We start from the raw sequence: 16,523 nt of genomic DNA on the forward strand, positions 1-16,523 counted from the left end.
TGCATGTCATGGCCAGCACACCAAAAAGCAGTGTGCAGTAGTGCATCATGTATGTTGTTTTTGGTGTTAACATGCCCGTGCGCGTGATGCGCGCGGAACACCATTTCTAAGATCACAAAGATGAGGCTATAATAACACGTACAATAGCTATTATCGCGAACTTTCTTGGTGGTTTAGTAAACAAGACCTTGCGATCATTTTTTACTATTTGAATTTACTTGGAAGCTTGACGTTGCGTCCCCGTGACGTCACCTTTGGTGGAGGAGATGGAGAGCGCGCAACAGCTTGCCCAGCAGCTGCATCACTACCAGAACGTTTCTGACGCTTCTCCTTAGAGGAGACTGCTTGTGAGGCTTTGCGCTTACCTCTTTGGGACAATTGTATAGCTTTCTCAGCGTTGCGCTGCTGTTTCTGACGCTCGCGTTCAGCCTGTTTCTCAGCCTTCTCCTTCTCCCTCACCACCTTGAGTCTCTCTCGTTCTGCACGCCTGTCCTCTAGCTCAATTTGACGCTGGACTTTAGCAGCCTCACGTGACTCCTTACGACGAGCTTTTTGGAGTTTCTCCTCCATCTCATCGTCAGCCCTGACCTTCTCCCTTGCACGGGCCTCTCTAACCTTTCGAGGAGACCAGAAGATAGCTCCACCATGGTACTCTTGACGCTGTTGAAGGTCAAGGGCTTTGCCCTTCTTTTTGTGCTTCTTTTGGTGTTGTAGAGCCTTATGTAGACCCCTGTTTTCATGCTGCAAAAGCTGGTTTTGGACAGAGACTTGATGAAGGGTAAGGCTCAACTTTTTGGCCTCGTCCTGGCGGGTATCCTTCACTGCAGCTCGTACTAAACGCTCCATTTGTAGCCAATCAGATGGTGAGAGCCTTGATGAGCTGGGTGATCGTTTGGGCGTTCGGGTGAACCTTTTGAGCACGACGTTGGGGTCTTTTGGCCATATTCCTGTTGTTCCAAACGCCTTTGAGATGAGCGTTTCCCTGCTGAAAACAGACACCCAGGCGTCCCAAAACAGACCAAAAAAGTCACCTTTGGCGATGGAGATGAGCCCTTGAGCCTCATGGAGATAGGTGGTGAGGCGTTGGGTATAGGCCTGTGAGAGCGGCTTGAAAAGTACGACGTCGAGCGGTTGCAGCGTGTGGGTTAAATGAGGTGGAAACACCATGAGGAGTATACGATTGCGATCGCAGTAGTCTACAAAAGCCATTGTTATATGGCTCCCATGGCCATCTAGGATGAGTAATCGGTAGTTTCTCCCGCGGCGAGCTTTCTGCTTCGTGTGGCGATCAAATACCTGTTCAAGCCAGGCCAAACCGACGTCATTATTGCTCCATCCTGTTGGTGTTGAGGTTACAAAAACCTGGTGTTTCTTTACGTTTATATCATCCACCCAAGATGATCGTAGGGCACCGTTTTCAGCAGCGTAGATAAGGCTGGGCGGTAAGAAGCTCCCATCTGCGCAACAACAGGCTAGCAGCGTCAAAAGCTCACGTGATCCATCTTGAAGAGGTGCTCTAACCTCTTTCTTATCCCATTGACGTCGGGAAAAGATCCTTTTGCTTCTCCCAATGAGGCCCATCAAGAAGCCCTTCTCATCCATATTATAGGTGTTTCCTGGCTCAATATTGTACTCCTCCATCTTCCCGTGTAGCAGCTCAAAGTAGAGTCTATATTTGACCTCAGAGTCGGCCAGAACGCGTGTACGATCGAGACCGGAGGTCCATTTTGAGATGAGATGGACGTCGTGTCGGTGGACAAAACGGGTAATCCATGCCTCGCCCAGCGGCTGATGAGCGACCTCAGAGGCAAAATTTTTGATCATCTCTCTCGTAGGCGGTAGCCCTCGTTTTGAGAGACTCTCTATATATCGTACAAGTTCTAGCTCTTGTTGTGGGTTGAGTTTCTGCTGGTTGGCTTTTTTATCGTTCGCAGAGCTTGTCTGGCCCTAGTGCCTTCGGGTCAGCGTAGATCTGACAACATTGTGTTTCGCAGCAACTTCTGTATAGGTAAAATGTTCTCCTTCTTCTAGAGATTCGATTTCTTCAATTGCTGCTTGAATTGGATCCATATTGGTGGAGTTATCGTGGGTTGAAAATGATGGAGGTGGACGCGTTTTGGTGTTCCCCGCGCATCATGCGCACGGGCATGTTAGTGCTCTAGGATCCGGGATCTCTGCGTAGCTCCGGCACGTCATAACCAAACCCACGTGAAAGATAATAAATTATCATGAACCTATGTCTATTGTGAGAATAAAACGTTGGAAATGACTTCATCCCTTTCATACGCTAGATATCTTGCAGCTGCGTCTCTGCCTCGGATTCAATGGTGCTCCAGAACACGCTAACGTGCCCGTGCGCGAGACGCCCGGATTCGCGAGACGCCCCGCCGAACACCATCTCAGCGATCTCAAATTTGAAGCCGTACAACGCCACACAGTAGCTTAATATTCATAAAAACGTAGTGTTGCAGTAAATAGGTGCTTGCAATTAACTTGTACTATCTAAATTTTTGTGGGAGGTTGACGTTGCGGCCACGTGATGTGAGCTTTGGTTGATGTTGATGTTGATTATGGTTTAACGCCCTATCTGTAACCTCCCATAGGGTATTCGGGCGGGTCCCGCCGTGGTCTTATAGTGCTGTCGCACTTGCCTCGTGGAACCTATTCCTAGGTGTTTTGTATCTAAGGGGAGTGATGTCCTGCCTATATACATGTTCGTGAAAAGGACTCCCGCCATTTGAAGCCGTTTTCCTACAATATTCTAGTATTTCGTGGCTTGCGCCTTTGATCGATGCAGTACAATGACTGCTTTTTAGAGAGAGAAACGAAAAAGTAACAAGAGGCAGTTTGAGATATAATGAAAAGTTTGAAAGAGAGCGTGTGGGTTGTGGCATCTATGCGGCGTTCTGCCGCGAATCCTACACTGAATAATGCCAAGGAATTCAGCGGGTCTTTGTGAAATTCAAAAATAGAAATCACTCGTTATAGAAGGAGTTCGTTACCTTAACGAAGGTCTCGAACTCTTGTGGCTGGTCTATTAATTGCGCGAGGTACGCTAGGCCTTCCTGTCTTGTGCGAGGGGGCACGATGGGGCGTAGAGGCCACTTCTTGAAGTGTGTTGTGGCTCTCTTGCAGAACACTAGGTGTTCTGGCGTCTTGGGCCTGCCGCATAGGCATTTCGAGGTATCCTCGTGGTTGAATTTTCGGTGGTACCATTCAAAGTCGCCATGCGTTGAGCGTATCATAAGGACTTTCGCGAGTATCCTTCGGGTAGCCATAGCGCTGCGGGCGTGCGCCTAGTATCGTATGGCAGCTGCCATTGCGTGTACCATGCTGATAGCCTACTGCTCTTATCCTGCCACCAAGTGTCCCTTGTATGTTCGAGGAGGCGGCGGCCTACTGTTCGTATACCGGATCTTGTGGGGGAGGCGGCCATGCCGTATGGCTGGTGCGGGTCTTTGGCCTCGCTGTCAGCCAGCTGGTCGGCGAGCTCGTTTCCAACAATCTTCATGTGTCCCGGCGCCCACCGCGTTTTCACGTTGTAGGCCTCCATAGCTCCATGGATTTGGAGGAACGCCCATTGGGAGGAGGTAGGGGCGGTTCCGCGTATGCCCCATATTACCGAAGTGCTGTCTATGCAAAGTACGATCTCCCTCTGGCTAGGCAGTGAGAGTTGTAGTGCGTGTTTGAGTCCTCTGCACGCGCCTATAGCCTCCGCATCGAAGACGTGGCTAAGGGCATTTAGTGAGCCTTGTCCAGTCGCCACGGCGGCCTGGCCCTGGTATATAGCGTACCCGTAAGTGACCACCCTTGTACCGTTGATTTGTTGTTCAGACCCGTCTGAGAAGACAGTGATTGTCTCTTGTCCAAGAGACTCCCACCAGATGGTGAAATTCTGGGCAGCAATGTCCTTTCCTTGCCCTTGCGTTGGATCCTGCCTCGACCCGTCTGAAAAGTGAGGGCTGGCTAGGACGTTTCGGGGTGTGGCGGGTAGCAGTTGTGCTACGCGCTGAACCTTCGATCTTGGTATCCGTCGGTTGCCCGCTGCGCGTCCTCGTATGACTAGTGGCAGTGTAGTTCTATTAGTAAGTGGGTGCTTGTCGTCTATTGTGCGTAGGTGAACTGCAAAGCGGAGCTTGGCCTCCTCTAGCGCCACCTGTGCCGACGGCATCGCAGCTTCTCTTAGCAGTACTGCGTTTGGTGTTGTCCTCCACGCAGGGAGGATTGCCTTCGTGGCTGCTATTAGTGCCTGATCTATCGTGGTTAGGTGCCAGCCTACCCTAGTGCTGACCGTGGGTTTACGGGAAACCCTTGCAATTCGTGGGTTCTTCGTCCTGCCCTCGTACCATGTTTCGGCTCCGTATAGTAGTATGGGCAGGATACATGTTATGGCTGCCTTGCGTAGCGATCCTGCTGGAGGGCCGTGGGCTGTGTTGGCGAGGCTCCGGAGATGGTTCGCTACTTTCCTAGCTTGCGCCGCCCTTTCTGCGACGTGCTTCTTGAAAGTTAGTCCCTATCAAACCACACCCCAAGCCAGCGCAGCGCTGTCTGGCTTCCCCCCTGCGCAGGGGCTATAGGGTGAATTGTTTGATCTTCCAATTGGATTGGCGGCGCATGTAGTCCTTTCTGGCGCGTGAGGTGGATCAGCTCCCGTTTCTCTGGTGCAAACGTGATCTTGTTCGCAGCTCCCCATTCATTGATAGATTTGAGGTCCTCTGCTAGCAGTGCGACGTTCTCGTCTAAAGAGTGGGAGACCCGGTATAGGTTGATGTCGTCGGCATACCCGAACCGGAGTTTTCGGTCCTGGTTGAGTAGTTCAGCTAGGTATAGGGTGTATAGGACCGGTGATAGCGGCGATCCCTGCGGGGTGCCGCAGGCCACTCGATGTACAGGTGTAGTGACATTGCCTAGGCGTACTCGCACCCTCCTTTCCGACAGGAAGTTCTGGATAAATTTCCGGAGTAGGGGTGGCCACCCTTGTTGCCGCATTCGGTGTAGTAGCCTGTTTTTCAGCAGCGCGTCAAACGCCCCTTGGACGTCTAACGTGAGCATAGAGACATGCTCGTGTCTTGACCAAGCCATCTCCACGTCGTGTGTGAATGCGGTCGCCAGGTCCATCGCAGAGCGTTTTGGCAGCGCTCCACCGTGCTGTGGGCTTAGGATGTCAAAAGCCATAGCTGTGTGTGCTATGCGCCTTGCTATGATACGCTCGAGTCCCTTCCCTAGACAGGACGATAGGGCAATTGGTCTCATTGATCTGGGTGAGGACTTATCCTTCTTCCCGACTTTGGGTATCATGGCCACTTCTACCGTCTTCCAGGCGGCTGGGTAGTGGCCTTGTTCCATGCACGCCCGGTAGATGCCTAGCACTAGGTGTCTAATGTGTTCCCAGCATGCCTTTAGGAGTCGGACGGTCACCTGATCGGGTCCTGGGGAGGTGCTAGATACTCCAATCACGTAGCGTTCAGTCTCCTCCATCGATATGTATGTGTCCCATGGTAGTGGCGTGGTTTGCGGGTCGTTGTCAAGAGGCGGTGGTTCTAGGAGGTCGTCCTCCGCCGAAAAACGGTCGAGGATTGCCTCTCTAAGTGCCTCAGCTTTCTCGAGTGGTGCTGTGATTGTCCTACCTTCGATTACAAGTGGGGTGTCCCGTTGGTCGAATGATAGTTTATGCCAGCCTACTAGCTTGTATAGATCTTTGTCGTTATTACAGCCGTCTATGCGCTGCTGCCAGTACGTTCTCTTGGCTTTTCGTACCGTAGCTAGGAACGCACGGGTGGCTTCTGAGGGGGATTGGCCATAGTCCGACTTTTCCTGGATATGCCGCTTATACGCCACTCTACAGTCCTCTGTCCACCATGGGGCGGAGTGGCCTTTTTCTCTATTTGGTGTTCCCGCCGCGTGCATTGCATCTCCTATAGCTTGGGTGATTCTAGCTATGCTTGCGTCGATTACGTCCGCTGGGGCGCTATTGCTAATTGGCTGTACGCCTACTGTGTAGAGTTGAACTAGCCCGGCAAACCTATCTATGTTTCTCTCGTGGACCCGGTAGTGATGCTGTTCTAGCACCGCTCTCCCTCGGCTTGGAAGGACAGTCACTAGGGTGAAATGGTCTGACCCTGTATACATATCTTCGCGGACTGTCGTTCTAGCGAAGGGTATATTTGAGAAGGATACGTCTAGCACGTGTCCCGCCCGATGTGTTGGGTTACCTGCCTCGCCGATGTAGGGTATGTCGTTCTGAGTGGCCCAGCGGGCGATCTCTGCCCCCTATTGGCCGACGTGGAGCCGGGCTCAAAAAGTTCATGGCGGGCGTTTAAGTCACCCCTACAAGGCAGTTACGGGGTGGCGTTAAAGCTGTGAGGTATTGAAATGTCGAGTCATTCTGTGGCTGCCTATAAACATTCAATATGCGGTAGCCGTTGGCCTCGATCCATAGCACATCCCGGCTGATGCGTGGGTGTATAAGAGTAGCCCTTATATTTGGGCTCTTACGGGTATAGGTGAGCACCCGGTGTGAGCTTTGGTATGTATGTATGTATGTATTGTTTAACGTCCTATGAAAGCCTCCCAGGGGGCATGAAAGACGGGTAGCGCCCTAACTAGTACTCAGGTGCTCCTATTCTTTGGGTGTTGGCAGTGTATGCAGTCTTGTAGGGTAATTTCCGCCAGTTGAAAAGACTCTATTTTAGTTCTGGGCTGTGGGGCCGGGGTTGTGTAGGAGGTGGGTGTGAAGGCAAGGCAATGCCAGACCTTATTCTCCTCCTTCATCTCCAAGTTGTGTGTAAGGCCTTGCTGGCTGCCTTGTTTGCGTGTTGTGTCAGATCGGGGACGCTGACAGTTGGTCTTCTGAGAGCTGCGGGCAGCTCTCATCGTTGTAGGTGTTGAGAGCCGGTGCTCTGTCGGATCGTGCCATAGCTCTTCGCATGGAGAGCTTTTGTATTTAGGCCTGGCAGGTGCCTATATCTTGCAAGAACAAGGAGTGTTAAGATGGTCTCCTTGTCTTAGCTGTGGGTGTGGCCTTCGACCGAACGTGAAAATCTGAGTGGCGCACGGGCCATTTTGAAAAGATTTCAGCTCACCAGGGAGCTGAAAGACAAAAGAAGCCAGCGCGCCTGCCACAACGCCTGCAGCAGAGGGAGGATGCTGGGAAACAGATTTAAGAAGGCATTTGAGTCGTGTTCTAACGAAAAATCGATGGATATCGACCTTTCGCCGACCTGGAAAAGTTGATGTTCGGTGTGTGAGCTTTGGTGGAGGAGCTGGAGGCTCTTCTTGAACTTGAGCACCAGCGCGAGCAGCCCTAACGCGTTTTTAACGCTTGCTGCTTGCTGAGAATACTTGTAAGGCTTTTCTCTTTCCCTTTTAGGATAATTGTAGAGCTTTAGCAGCATCTCTCTCCTCCTTCTAGCGCGCGCGTTTAGCTGCTTTCTTAGCTCGCTCAAGCTCCCTCATCTCCTTGAGTGTCTGCCTCTCCACACGCCTCTCCTCGAGCTCAACTTAACGCTGCAGTCGAGCCTCCTCGCGCTGCTTCTTAGCCCGTGCTTTTTAGAGTTTCTCCTCTATCTCATCTCGCTCCCGTACTGCTTCTCTAGCTCGAGCCTTACGCAGCTTGCGAGGAGACCAGTAGACTGCGCCACCGTGATACTCCTAGCGCTGTTGAAGGTCAAGAGCTTTGCCCTTCTTCTTATACTTCTTTTTATGTTAAAGAGCCTCCTTTAAGCCCTCGTTCTTATGCTGTAAAAGCTTATACTGCACAGAGAGATAGTGAACGCTTAAGCGCAGCTTTCTTGCCTTATACTAATAGCTATTATTGACAGCAGCTCGTACTAACTAATCGAGCTTTCTCCAGTCATAATCAGAGAGCCCTAACGATAAGCTTCTCTTAGCTTCTAGCGTGCTAGCAAATCTACGAAGGATAACGTTGGCATCTATTAGCTAGATCCTAGTGGCTTCGAAGGCCTTTAATATAAGGCTCTCTGTAAAGGAGGATATCTAGGCGCTCTAGAAGAGCGGGAAGAAGTCCCCTTTCTTAATTAGAATAAGGCCTTGAGCCTTATAAAGATAGTTAGTAAGCTCGTTAGAGTAGGCTTAAGAGAGTGGCTTAAACAGCACTACATTAAGCGGCTAGAGCGTGTAAGTTAAATAGGGGGGAAGGATTATAAGGATAATCCTATGGCGATCGCAGTAGTCGATAAACTCCATCGTAACATAAGATCTATGGCTATTAAGGATAAGCAATCGCTATCTCCCTAATCGCTGCTTTGTATAGCGATCAAACACCTGCTCTAGCTAAGCTAGGCCTACGTTATTGTTTGACTAGCCTATTAGAGATAATAAGACAAAGACCTTATATTCTCCTGCCTTAATATCCTCTACCTAACTCGATCGTATGGCTCTATTTGCAGCTACGTAGATAAGGCTTAGAGGCAGCGAGCTCCTATCATCGCAGCAGTAGGCCAGGATTGTTAGAAACTCGCGTAATCTATCCTAGAGAGATGCTCGAACCTCCTTCTTCTCCTATTAACGCCTGCTAAATATCCTCTTGCTTCTGCCTATTAAGCTAATTAAGAAGCCCTTCTTATCTATATTGTATATATCTCGAGCCTTAAGGTAGTATTCGGTGATCTTTCGGTGCAGTAGCTCGAAGTAGAGTCTATACTTTAACTTAGAATTAGCTAGGTGGCGCGTACGATCCATAGCGCTGGTCCACTTTGAGATAAGATGGATCTTGTGTCTGTTAATAAAGCGAGTAACCTAGCTCTCGCTAAGCTGCTGATGGGCTACTTCTGATAAGAAATTCCTAATCATCTCTCTTGTAGGGGGAAGGCCTCTCTCTGTGAGCGTTTTTATATATCTCACAAGCTCTAGCTCTTGTTGTGGATTGAGTACTAGCTTCTAGAGTGTACGGGCTTGTTGTGGTGCTTGAGAGCCCTGGTGTCTTCGGCTAAGTGTTGATCGATCAACGTTGTACTTAGCTGCAATTTTTGTATACGAGGTTTGTTCTCCTAGCTCTCGCGATTCAAATGCTGCAATTGCAGCTTGGATTGGGTCCATATTGGTAGAGTTATGACGCGTTGAAGTTAGTGTTGATTTCACAATTTGGTGTTCGGCGGGGCGTCTCGCGAATCCGGGCGTCTCGCGCACGGGCACGTTAATGGCTGGCGGGTCGCATTCCCCCGCATCATGACCGACACATTGCCGGACATATCGCAGCTTTGACCTCCGCTTACTTGTGTATCCGTCATGTCCGTCGTATACTTTAATGTGCTGACTGCCATCATACATGCTTCTTTTCCATTTGTGCACTTGTGAACATAGCTCCCAGCAACCGTAATCACCAAACATTGTTACCACCTTGACGTGCATCAACATCATAACCACTGATATTAATTCGCGCTACCACAATGCCCCAAACAGATGTCCTGATAGCTGGTTCCGGCTCTGCAGGCGTGTTTGCAGCCACCTGGCTTGCAATCTACAACATCCCCTTCACTATCTTGGAACGGCGCGACGGGCCCCTCAAAATCGGCCAAGCAGACGGGGTACAAGTGCGCACGGTAGAGATATACGAGTCTTTCGGCTTGTCGGAAGAACTCCTACGTGAATCCTACCACATTCTTGAGGTGTGCTTTTGGGGGTTCGATGAAGATGCCAATGGAAAAGCGCAAGGCGACATCAGACGAAAGAGCAGGACTATCGATACAGAGCAAGGGCTGAGTCATTTGCCGCATGTCATCTTAAACCAAGCTCGCATGAACGGTATAATGCTTGAAAAGATGGAAAGCGTGTTGAAGGAGCAAGGAAGATGGAAAGAGGGTACAAGCAATGGGATCGAGTATGGATGGGCGGTCAAGGGACTCGAAATTGACGAAACCAGGAAGCACGACCCCAATGCGCACTGTGTCAAGGTCACTGCGGAGAAAGCTGGGAAAGAGGAGGTATGGGAGGCAAAATACGTCTTGGGCTGCGATGGTGCGCATTCAACTATACGCAAAGCTCTCGATATCCGCATGCTGGGCGACACATCCGACACTGTGTGGGGCGTTATGGACATCTACCCATTAACCAACTTCCCTGACATTCGCCGTAAATGCGTGATCCACAGCACTTCCGGTAATCTACTCATCATCCCTCGTGAGGGCGGTCAATTGGCTCGGTTCTACATTCAGCTACCTGCAGGTGTGCAGCCCAAGGAGGTGAAGCTGGCCGACCTCCAAGATCAAGCTCGAAGGATCTTTGCACCGTACTCAATGGAGTTTGCTGGAGTATTTTGGTGGAGTGCGTACAGCATTGGCCAGCGCCTCGCCTCGGCCTTTCATGCACACAACCGCGTCTTCCTTACTGGCGATGCATGCCACACCCACTCCCCCAAAGCAGGCCAAGGCATGAATGTATCCATACAAGATGGGTACAACATTGGTTGGAAGCTCGGCTCCGTGCTTTCAGGTCTTTCACCCCCTTCATTGATCCCAACATATGTTACCGAACGCGGCAAGACAGCCGCCGATCTAATTGCTTTCGACAAGGAGCTTACGAAGAAGATTGGAAGGAAAGAAGAGTATGAGGGCGAGTTTGCGGATTACTTTATCAAGAGTGGGAGGTATACAGCGGGGTTCACAGCAAAGTACGAAGATTCCATGATTACTAGCGGGGAAAGTGCTGGGGGTAGGGTCAACCTGGCAACGGGCATTACAGTTGGCATGAGGTTCCCTAGTGCTCAAGTTATCCGGTTCTGTGACTGCAAGGCCATACAGCTGCAGAGTGTGATCAAAAGTGATGCAAAATGGAGGGTCGTAGTGTTTGGAGGTGACATCAACCAGCCAGATCATCATGCGCAATTGCGCAAGGTAGGACAGCATCATCCACTTAACTATTCATCATGCTCACAACTTGTAGCTCGCAAACACCCTTGAGGCAATAGCGCGGAGATACACACCGGCCACAAACTACATTGACAGCGTGATCGAGTCTATCCTGGTCCTCACGACCAAATTCACCGAAACAAAGCAAGAGCACATACCAGATTACTTCTGGCCTAAGAGTGGGAAGTGGGGAATACGAGGTATGTGTCTTCTCAACAAGCCTTCTCACTCTGTCCTTACATCCCTGCCAGATCTACACAAGACATACATCGACGACGAGCACTACAACTCTGGCCACGGCCACGCATACCAAAAGTACGGTGTTGATCCCTCCGCTGGTGCGATTGTGCTGGTGCGACCAGATCAATGTAAGCCAGCCTCCCCAAACTAATTAGCAGTGACGAGCGCATGATGCTAATAGCATGCAGATGTTTCCAAAGTCACGACTCTTGACGATTTGTCTGGTATCTCAAAGTTCTTCGAGGGCTGTTTGCTCGAGCAGGTACCAAGGTTGAATGCAGGCGCGAGGCTGTAATGCGCGAGGCTGCAAGGCGTTAGACTATGACGTGACGTGTCATGTCATGGCATTGCGGTCAGTAACATTGAACGGCGGTATTAGTGTTACCACGTGATCAGTATCAGCACGTGATTAGGCTGGGCCTCTGGCAGGTATAAGACCTGTCCAACCCGCACATAGTCTTCTAATCACACATTGTGTTAATTTCTACTTGCTTTTCTTCAAACAGTAAAATATCCCACCGATGGGGTGTCCGTTCTGTTCTCTTCTCTAAAAAAAATAACAGACAAGGGAGCTGGATGTGTGTGTGTGTTTCTAAAATAATAAGCATTTACTAAGATGTTCTTTGTTCCTCCTTCTTCTTTTACTCGCCTCAAAAATCGCACGTCTTTTGTGCCTGCCGCTCTCCCCCTTGCCTTTTAGCTCTAAAAATGCACCTTCCACCATGGGATGTTGTTCTGTTTGTGAAAAAGATTAAAATACACCAGTACCAAAAGCCCTAAGTGGGGTTTTTATGTACGACTTTCTAAAAGTAAAGTACTCAATTACTACGGAGATTGTTTTCTCTGGTTCCTCGGAACTCAAAAAAGTATGCTCTGCAGCAAGAGGGTGTTTCATTCTGTTTCCGAAAATTCTCGAATATCTTGGAAATTCTGAAATTCACCCTTAAGCTCATCATGTTTCCTGCTGTTTCTAAAACTTGACAAATATCTAGAAAATCCCGAAATTTAACCCTGAGCTTATTGTTGTTCTCTGCCGTTTCTGAAAATCCTTGGATATCTCGAAAATTCTGAAATGCACCCTTGAGCTCATCATGTCTCCTACCGTCTCTAAGATTTCCCAAACATTTCCAACCTCCAAGTCTTGGGCTATCAAGTCCTGTGGTTTTTAGATTCAAATCATGATCACTGTGTCGGATGCAAAAAATCCAAGCTGTCGGATCGTGAGTATCGGTAGAGACGTCGGCTGCTTGACACTTCGGCCCGACTTCGGCCCACCTTGCGCAGAGCTTAGGTATACCTTCGTAGCAGCTATGTTCGTAAATAAGAACAATCACCGAACAGAATGCATTACTAGTTATCGTTATTTCCCTTTACGCACTTAGTGCAAAGCCAATCAACAGCTTTCGTAATATTCTTTGCCTCTCTTTTTTCTCTTAAAAAACAGGAAGAACATATAGCATGAGCGGCACTTCCTAACGTAAACTTCTCTTTATACGTCCTCTGCCGCTCTTCCGCTCTTAAAAATTACAGGGATCTTGAACATATGAGTAGCACTTCCTTACCTAAACTTGCCTTTACACGTTCTCCGCCGCTCTTGTTCTCTTGAAAATTACAGGAAGAACATGCCATGAGCGGCACTTCTTTTCCCCCTCTTTATACGTACTCTGTTGCTTTTCTTCTCTTAAAAATTACAGGAAACAGATGCGATAAGCGGAACCTCTTTTTCCTCTCTTTATACGTCCTCTGTCACTCTTCTTCTCTAAAACTTACGAAAAGAACACCACATAAGCGGCACTTGCTTTTCCCTATCATTTTACGTCCCCTGCTGCCCTTCTTCTCTTTAGAATTACAGGAAGCATATGCGATGAGTGGCACCTCTTTTCCCTCTCTTTATATATCTTCTGCCGCTCCTCTTGTCGTAAAAATAAACAGGAGAAGAACATGCATGAGCAGCACCTGCTTTTCCCTAAAATTAATGCACGTGTTGGGAATCGAACCTGCGGTAGATAAGGCAGCTGGTTGCTGCATGCACGAGCTTGGATTACACGGCTGACTAAGCCGTGTGGTCCGAGCTCTAGCTGCTGCCTTACTGCCGACCTCCCTCCACCTCCATAGAACAACAAGAACAATCACAATCATTTCAACTCGTTGCAACGAAGGTGATTCCGATACCTTAGCCGTATCAACACTGATCAGTGGTTGCTACACCACAGATCGGCTAGATATCTGACAAGGAGACCCATCAGCTCTTTTGCTGTGTAGTCTTGGCCAAGAAGCGACTCCTCCTACCTCACAGTAGCAAGGAGTGCGAAGTACAGCACCGCCCGCAGAGACTACCTATCAAGGTAGCGCTTTCGCCGACAGTTCTGAAGGAGATCTTGAACGAAAAGATCTGCGTCAACCACGCACAAAAACAACTGACAACGCCTGCAACTAACAGCAAACAATCGACTGACTTCAGCACCATGGCACCATACAAGAGCGTCAAGTACCGATCGTGGTACTCCGAGATGCACAAGAGTGAGTATGTCAACGCGGAACTCGACCCGACCGACACAGTCATAAACACCGACAAACTGAACACTGTCGTCCTCGATTGGGTCGTCCAAGTTGAAGACGATGGACAGTTCGACCTCTTCATCCTCCAGGAGTTCCAAAAGTCCTTCGAGGATTGGACTCAAGATATCATAAGTGCGGTCGACGTGCGGCTCCGGAAAGCAGTCAAGGAATTGCTCCGACACCGAGGGATTTACATCCAGATCAACAGTCGTGACACAGTAATAACGCAACTGTACAACCTCCTCCATCTCTCGTCGTGCCCGATATGGCCTGACGACGAGCTTGAGCTTATGCGACTCGTCGACGGTTTCAAGTGTCGACAGCTCACAAACAGCAACTACAGTTACCCTAACCCTCCGCAGCCACCAACAGGATACCCACAAGCACAGTACTCACCGTCGCCAGCTCAACTCAACGTGACAGCACTCACAAACCTCGCGAAGCTGTACAATAACAACGATAAGTTCAGTGGTGACAAGTATGACGTGCTCAGTCACAAACTGGTCATCTTTCGAGAGCTTTGCGCCAAAGTCGGCATTCAACCTGGCCAAACTGACCGCTACAAGCTAGCCATCTCCACTATGCTTACTGGCAAAGCGTCAACTTACTACTACCAATCTATCGCTCCACTTGACCTTGGATACGAAGACATCATCGCGAAACTGGGCGCCTACTTCCACACTACCGAGAACTACCAGTTGTTCTTGAACGAATGGCGCACCATTATGCTAAAGGACGTCATCGCAAGTAATCCTGACAAGACAATTGCGCAATGCCTTGACTTGCTCATCGACAAGCTCCACAAGCTGTACCAAGCGATGGCTCAGCAGAATGGACTCAGCGAGTCAAGCCTCACCGGACAACTTGTGTCAGCATGCCAGGGTGTCGAAGCCTGCAGCGCAGTCCTGATCCGACCTGCGTCGACCTTTGAAGCAGTCGCTTCAGAGCTCCGCAACGCCGTCGGTAACTGGCAACGCTGTCACCCGCATGCTCGAACGCAGTTCAACTATGACAATGAACAGACAGACGATGACATCTTCTACACAAACCGACGATACAACCGAAACGACGAACCTCGCGACAGACCCCGAGGCTATGGCACCGGTCGCTTCAACCGCGGACCGACGCTGTCACGACCGCGATACCCTCCCCGCCGCTCGCACGATAAAAAGTGCTATGTGTGCGGCAAACAAGGATGCTGGTCAACGCGACATTCACACGAGGAGCGCAATGAGTCGCACCAACGCTTCAAGACTTATGTCCAAAACCACGATCTCGATGACGACTACGACGTGTTCCTCGCCGGATTCGAAGGCATCGAGCTTCATGACGAGGCAGAGGACGACGACGGCAACCGCGTTGATGACCTCGATGCGTACTTCCAACATGAACAATTCAACACCGCTGCTTGCGGAACCATCGACGGGCAAGCGCTCACCATCAACCTCAACGACGCCGCGGCGACCCACGCGATCACTGGGATCGACCCATACGCGTCGGAGACTGCAAAGGAGGCACCCCACATGTTCACCTTCGATCACCGATATGGTGCTCACTGTTTCCAAGGCATCATGCCCGACACCGGCGCGGCCGGAGTCTCCACTGCAGGAAAGACCCAGGTCATGGCACTGCAACGCCTCCAGCCATCGGCCACGATCAATGAGTCCACGGCAGGTCGCCACCGAATTCGATTTGGAGATAACCCAGAGTGTCTCTCACTTGGCGAGGTGAAGGTCAAAACCCCGCTCGGCGTTATACTTTTTGCGGTGATGCCGACCAACACGCCTTTCTTGCTGTGCCTTGCAGACATGGACCGCCACGGGATCTACCTCAACAATGTTGACAACGTGCTTGTACACGAGTCACGGGAGTACCCCATTGTGCGCAAATGGGGACACCCATGGCTCCTGCTCGACGACCAAGAGACCGCGACGCACTACCTCACCGAGGTAGAGCTTGCGCAACTCCATCGGCGCTTTGGTCATCCAGCTGCGGGACGACTCTACAAGGTCCTCGCGAGAGCAGGTTATGACGAAGTCGATGCGGCGACCATCGAAAAGATCAACAAGTTCTGTCACCAATGTCAGATTACTGGCAAGGCGCCAGGACGATTTCGGTTTACCCTCCGCGACGATATCAACTTCAACTATCGACTTATCGTCGACGTGATGTACATTAATCAGAGGCCAGTACTTCATGCTATTGACGAAGCAACTGCCTTCCAAGCAGCGCGCTTTCTCACCGACATGAAAGCAAGCACAACATGGGACACACTCCGCGCCATGTGGATCGATATGTACGTTGGTCCGCCTGATGTCATAGCCACCGACGCTGGCAAGAACTTTGCGAGCGAGGAGTTTGTCAACAATGCAAAGACAATGGCCATCGAGGTTGACGAGGTGCCTGTCGAGGCGCATAACTCCATCGGCAAGGTGGAGCGGTACCATGCGGCCATCCGCCGTGCCTTCGAAGTCATCTCCGCCGACATAGACAGCGACACGTCATCTGAACACCTCCTCCAGATGGCTGTGAAAGCCGTCAACGACACTGCTGGTCCAGATGGCCTTGTGCCTACTCTCCTCGTCTTTGGCACCTACCCCCGCCTATCCAAGACATCGCCGCCATCACCATCCATCAGCGCGCGCGCGAAAGCGATAAAGAACGCGATGGCGGAGGTCCGCAAGATCAAAGCAAAACGCCAGGTGAACGACGCACTTGCGACACGCAACGGACCGAACGTCATTGAAACGCTTCAGCTCCCGATCCAGAGCAGCGTAAAGGTTTGGCGCGAGAACCGCGGTTGGACTGGTCCCCATACCCTCATCGCCATGAACGACGACCTAACCGCCGCGATTGTCG

The 16,523-nt window shown here is 50.4% G+C and overlaps 4 protein-coding genes across 4 annotated transcripts; 2 read left to right on the forward strand and 2 right to left on the reverse strand.

Annotated features, from left to right (window-relative positions):
- Window positions 1-201: 201 nt before the first annotated feature.
- On the reverse strand, window positions 202-2,070 carry PtrM4_103130 (uncharacterized protein; the record flags this gene model as incomplete). The annotated part of the gene is made up of 3 exons (XM_066107498.1): window positions 202-204; window positions 253-1,947; window positions 1,978-2,070. The coding sequence occupies 3 exons, from the start codon at window positions 2,068-2,070 to the stop codon at window positions 202-204; spliced, it is 1,791 nt and encodes a 596-aa protein (XP_065961947.1).
- Window positions 2,071-2,975: 905 nt separating this feature from the next.
- PtrM4_103140 (uncharacterized protein) lies at window positions 2,976-5,907 on the reverse strand (the record flags this gene model as incomplete). The annotated part of the gene is made up of 3 exons (XM_066107499.1): window positions 2,976-3,282; window positions 3,330-4,498; window positions 4,528-5,907. 3 exons carry the CDS (start codon window positions 5,905-5,907, stop codon window positions 2,976-2,978), a joined length of 2,856 nt encoding a protein of 951 aa, XP_065961948.1.
- A 3,500-nt stretch (window positions 5,908-9,407) lies between these two features.
- PtrM4_103150 (UbiH, 2-polyprenyl-6-methoxyphenol hydroxylase and related FAD-dependent oxidoreductase) lies at window positions 9,408-11,400 on the forward strand (the record flags this gene model as incomplete). The annotated part of the gene is made up of 4 exons (XM_001936276.2): window positions 9,408-10,850; window positions 10,900-11,065; window positions 11,117-11,233; window positions 11,294-11,400. The coding sequence occupies 4 exons, from the start codon at window positions 9,408-9,410 to the stop codon at window positions 11,398-11,400; spliced, it is 1,833 nt and encodes a 610-aa protein (XP_001936311.2).
- A 2,170-nt stretch (window positions 11,401-13,570) lies between these two features.
- Window positions 13,571-16,410, forward strand: PtrM4_103160 (uncharacterized protein; the record flags this gene model as incomplete). The annotated part of the gene is made up of 2 exons (XM_001936851.2): window positions 13,571-16,217; window positions 16,277-16,410. The coding sequence occupies 2 exons, from the start codon at window positions 13,571-13,573 to the stop codon at window positions 16,408-16,410; spliced, it is 2,781 nt and encodes a 926-aa protein (XP_001936886.2).
- Window positions 16,411-16,523: the final 113 nt, after the last annotated feature.

The sequence above is a fragment of the Pyrenophora tritici-repentis genome, chromosome 5, assembly GCF_003171515.1.
Source record: "Pyrenophora tritici-repentis strain M4 chromosome 5, whole genome shotgun sequence".
NCBI lineage: Eukaryota > Fungi > Ascomycota > Dothideomycetes > Pleosporales > Pleosporaceae > Pyrenophora > Pyrenophora tritici-repentis.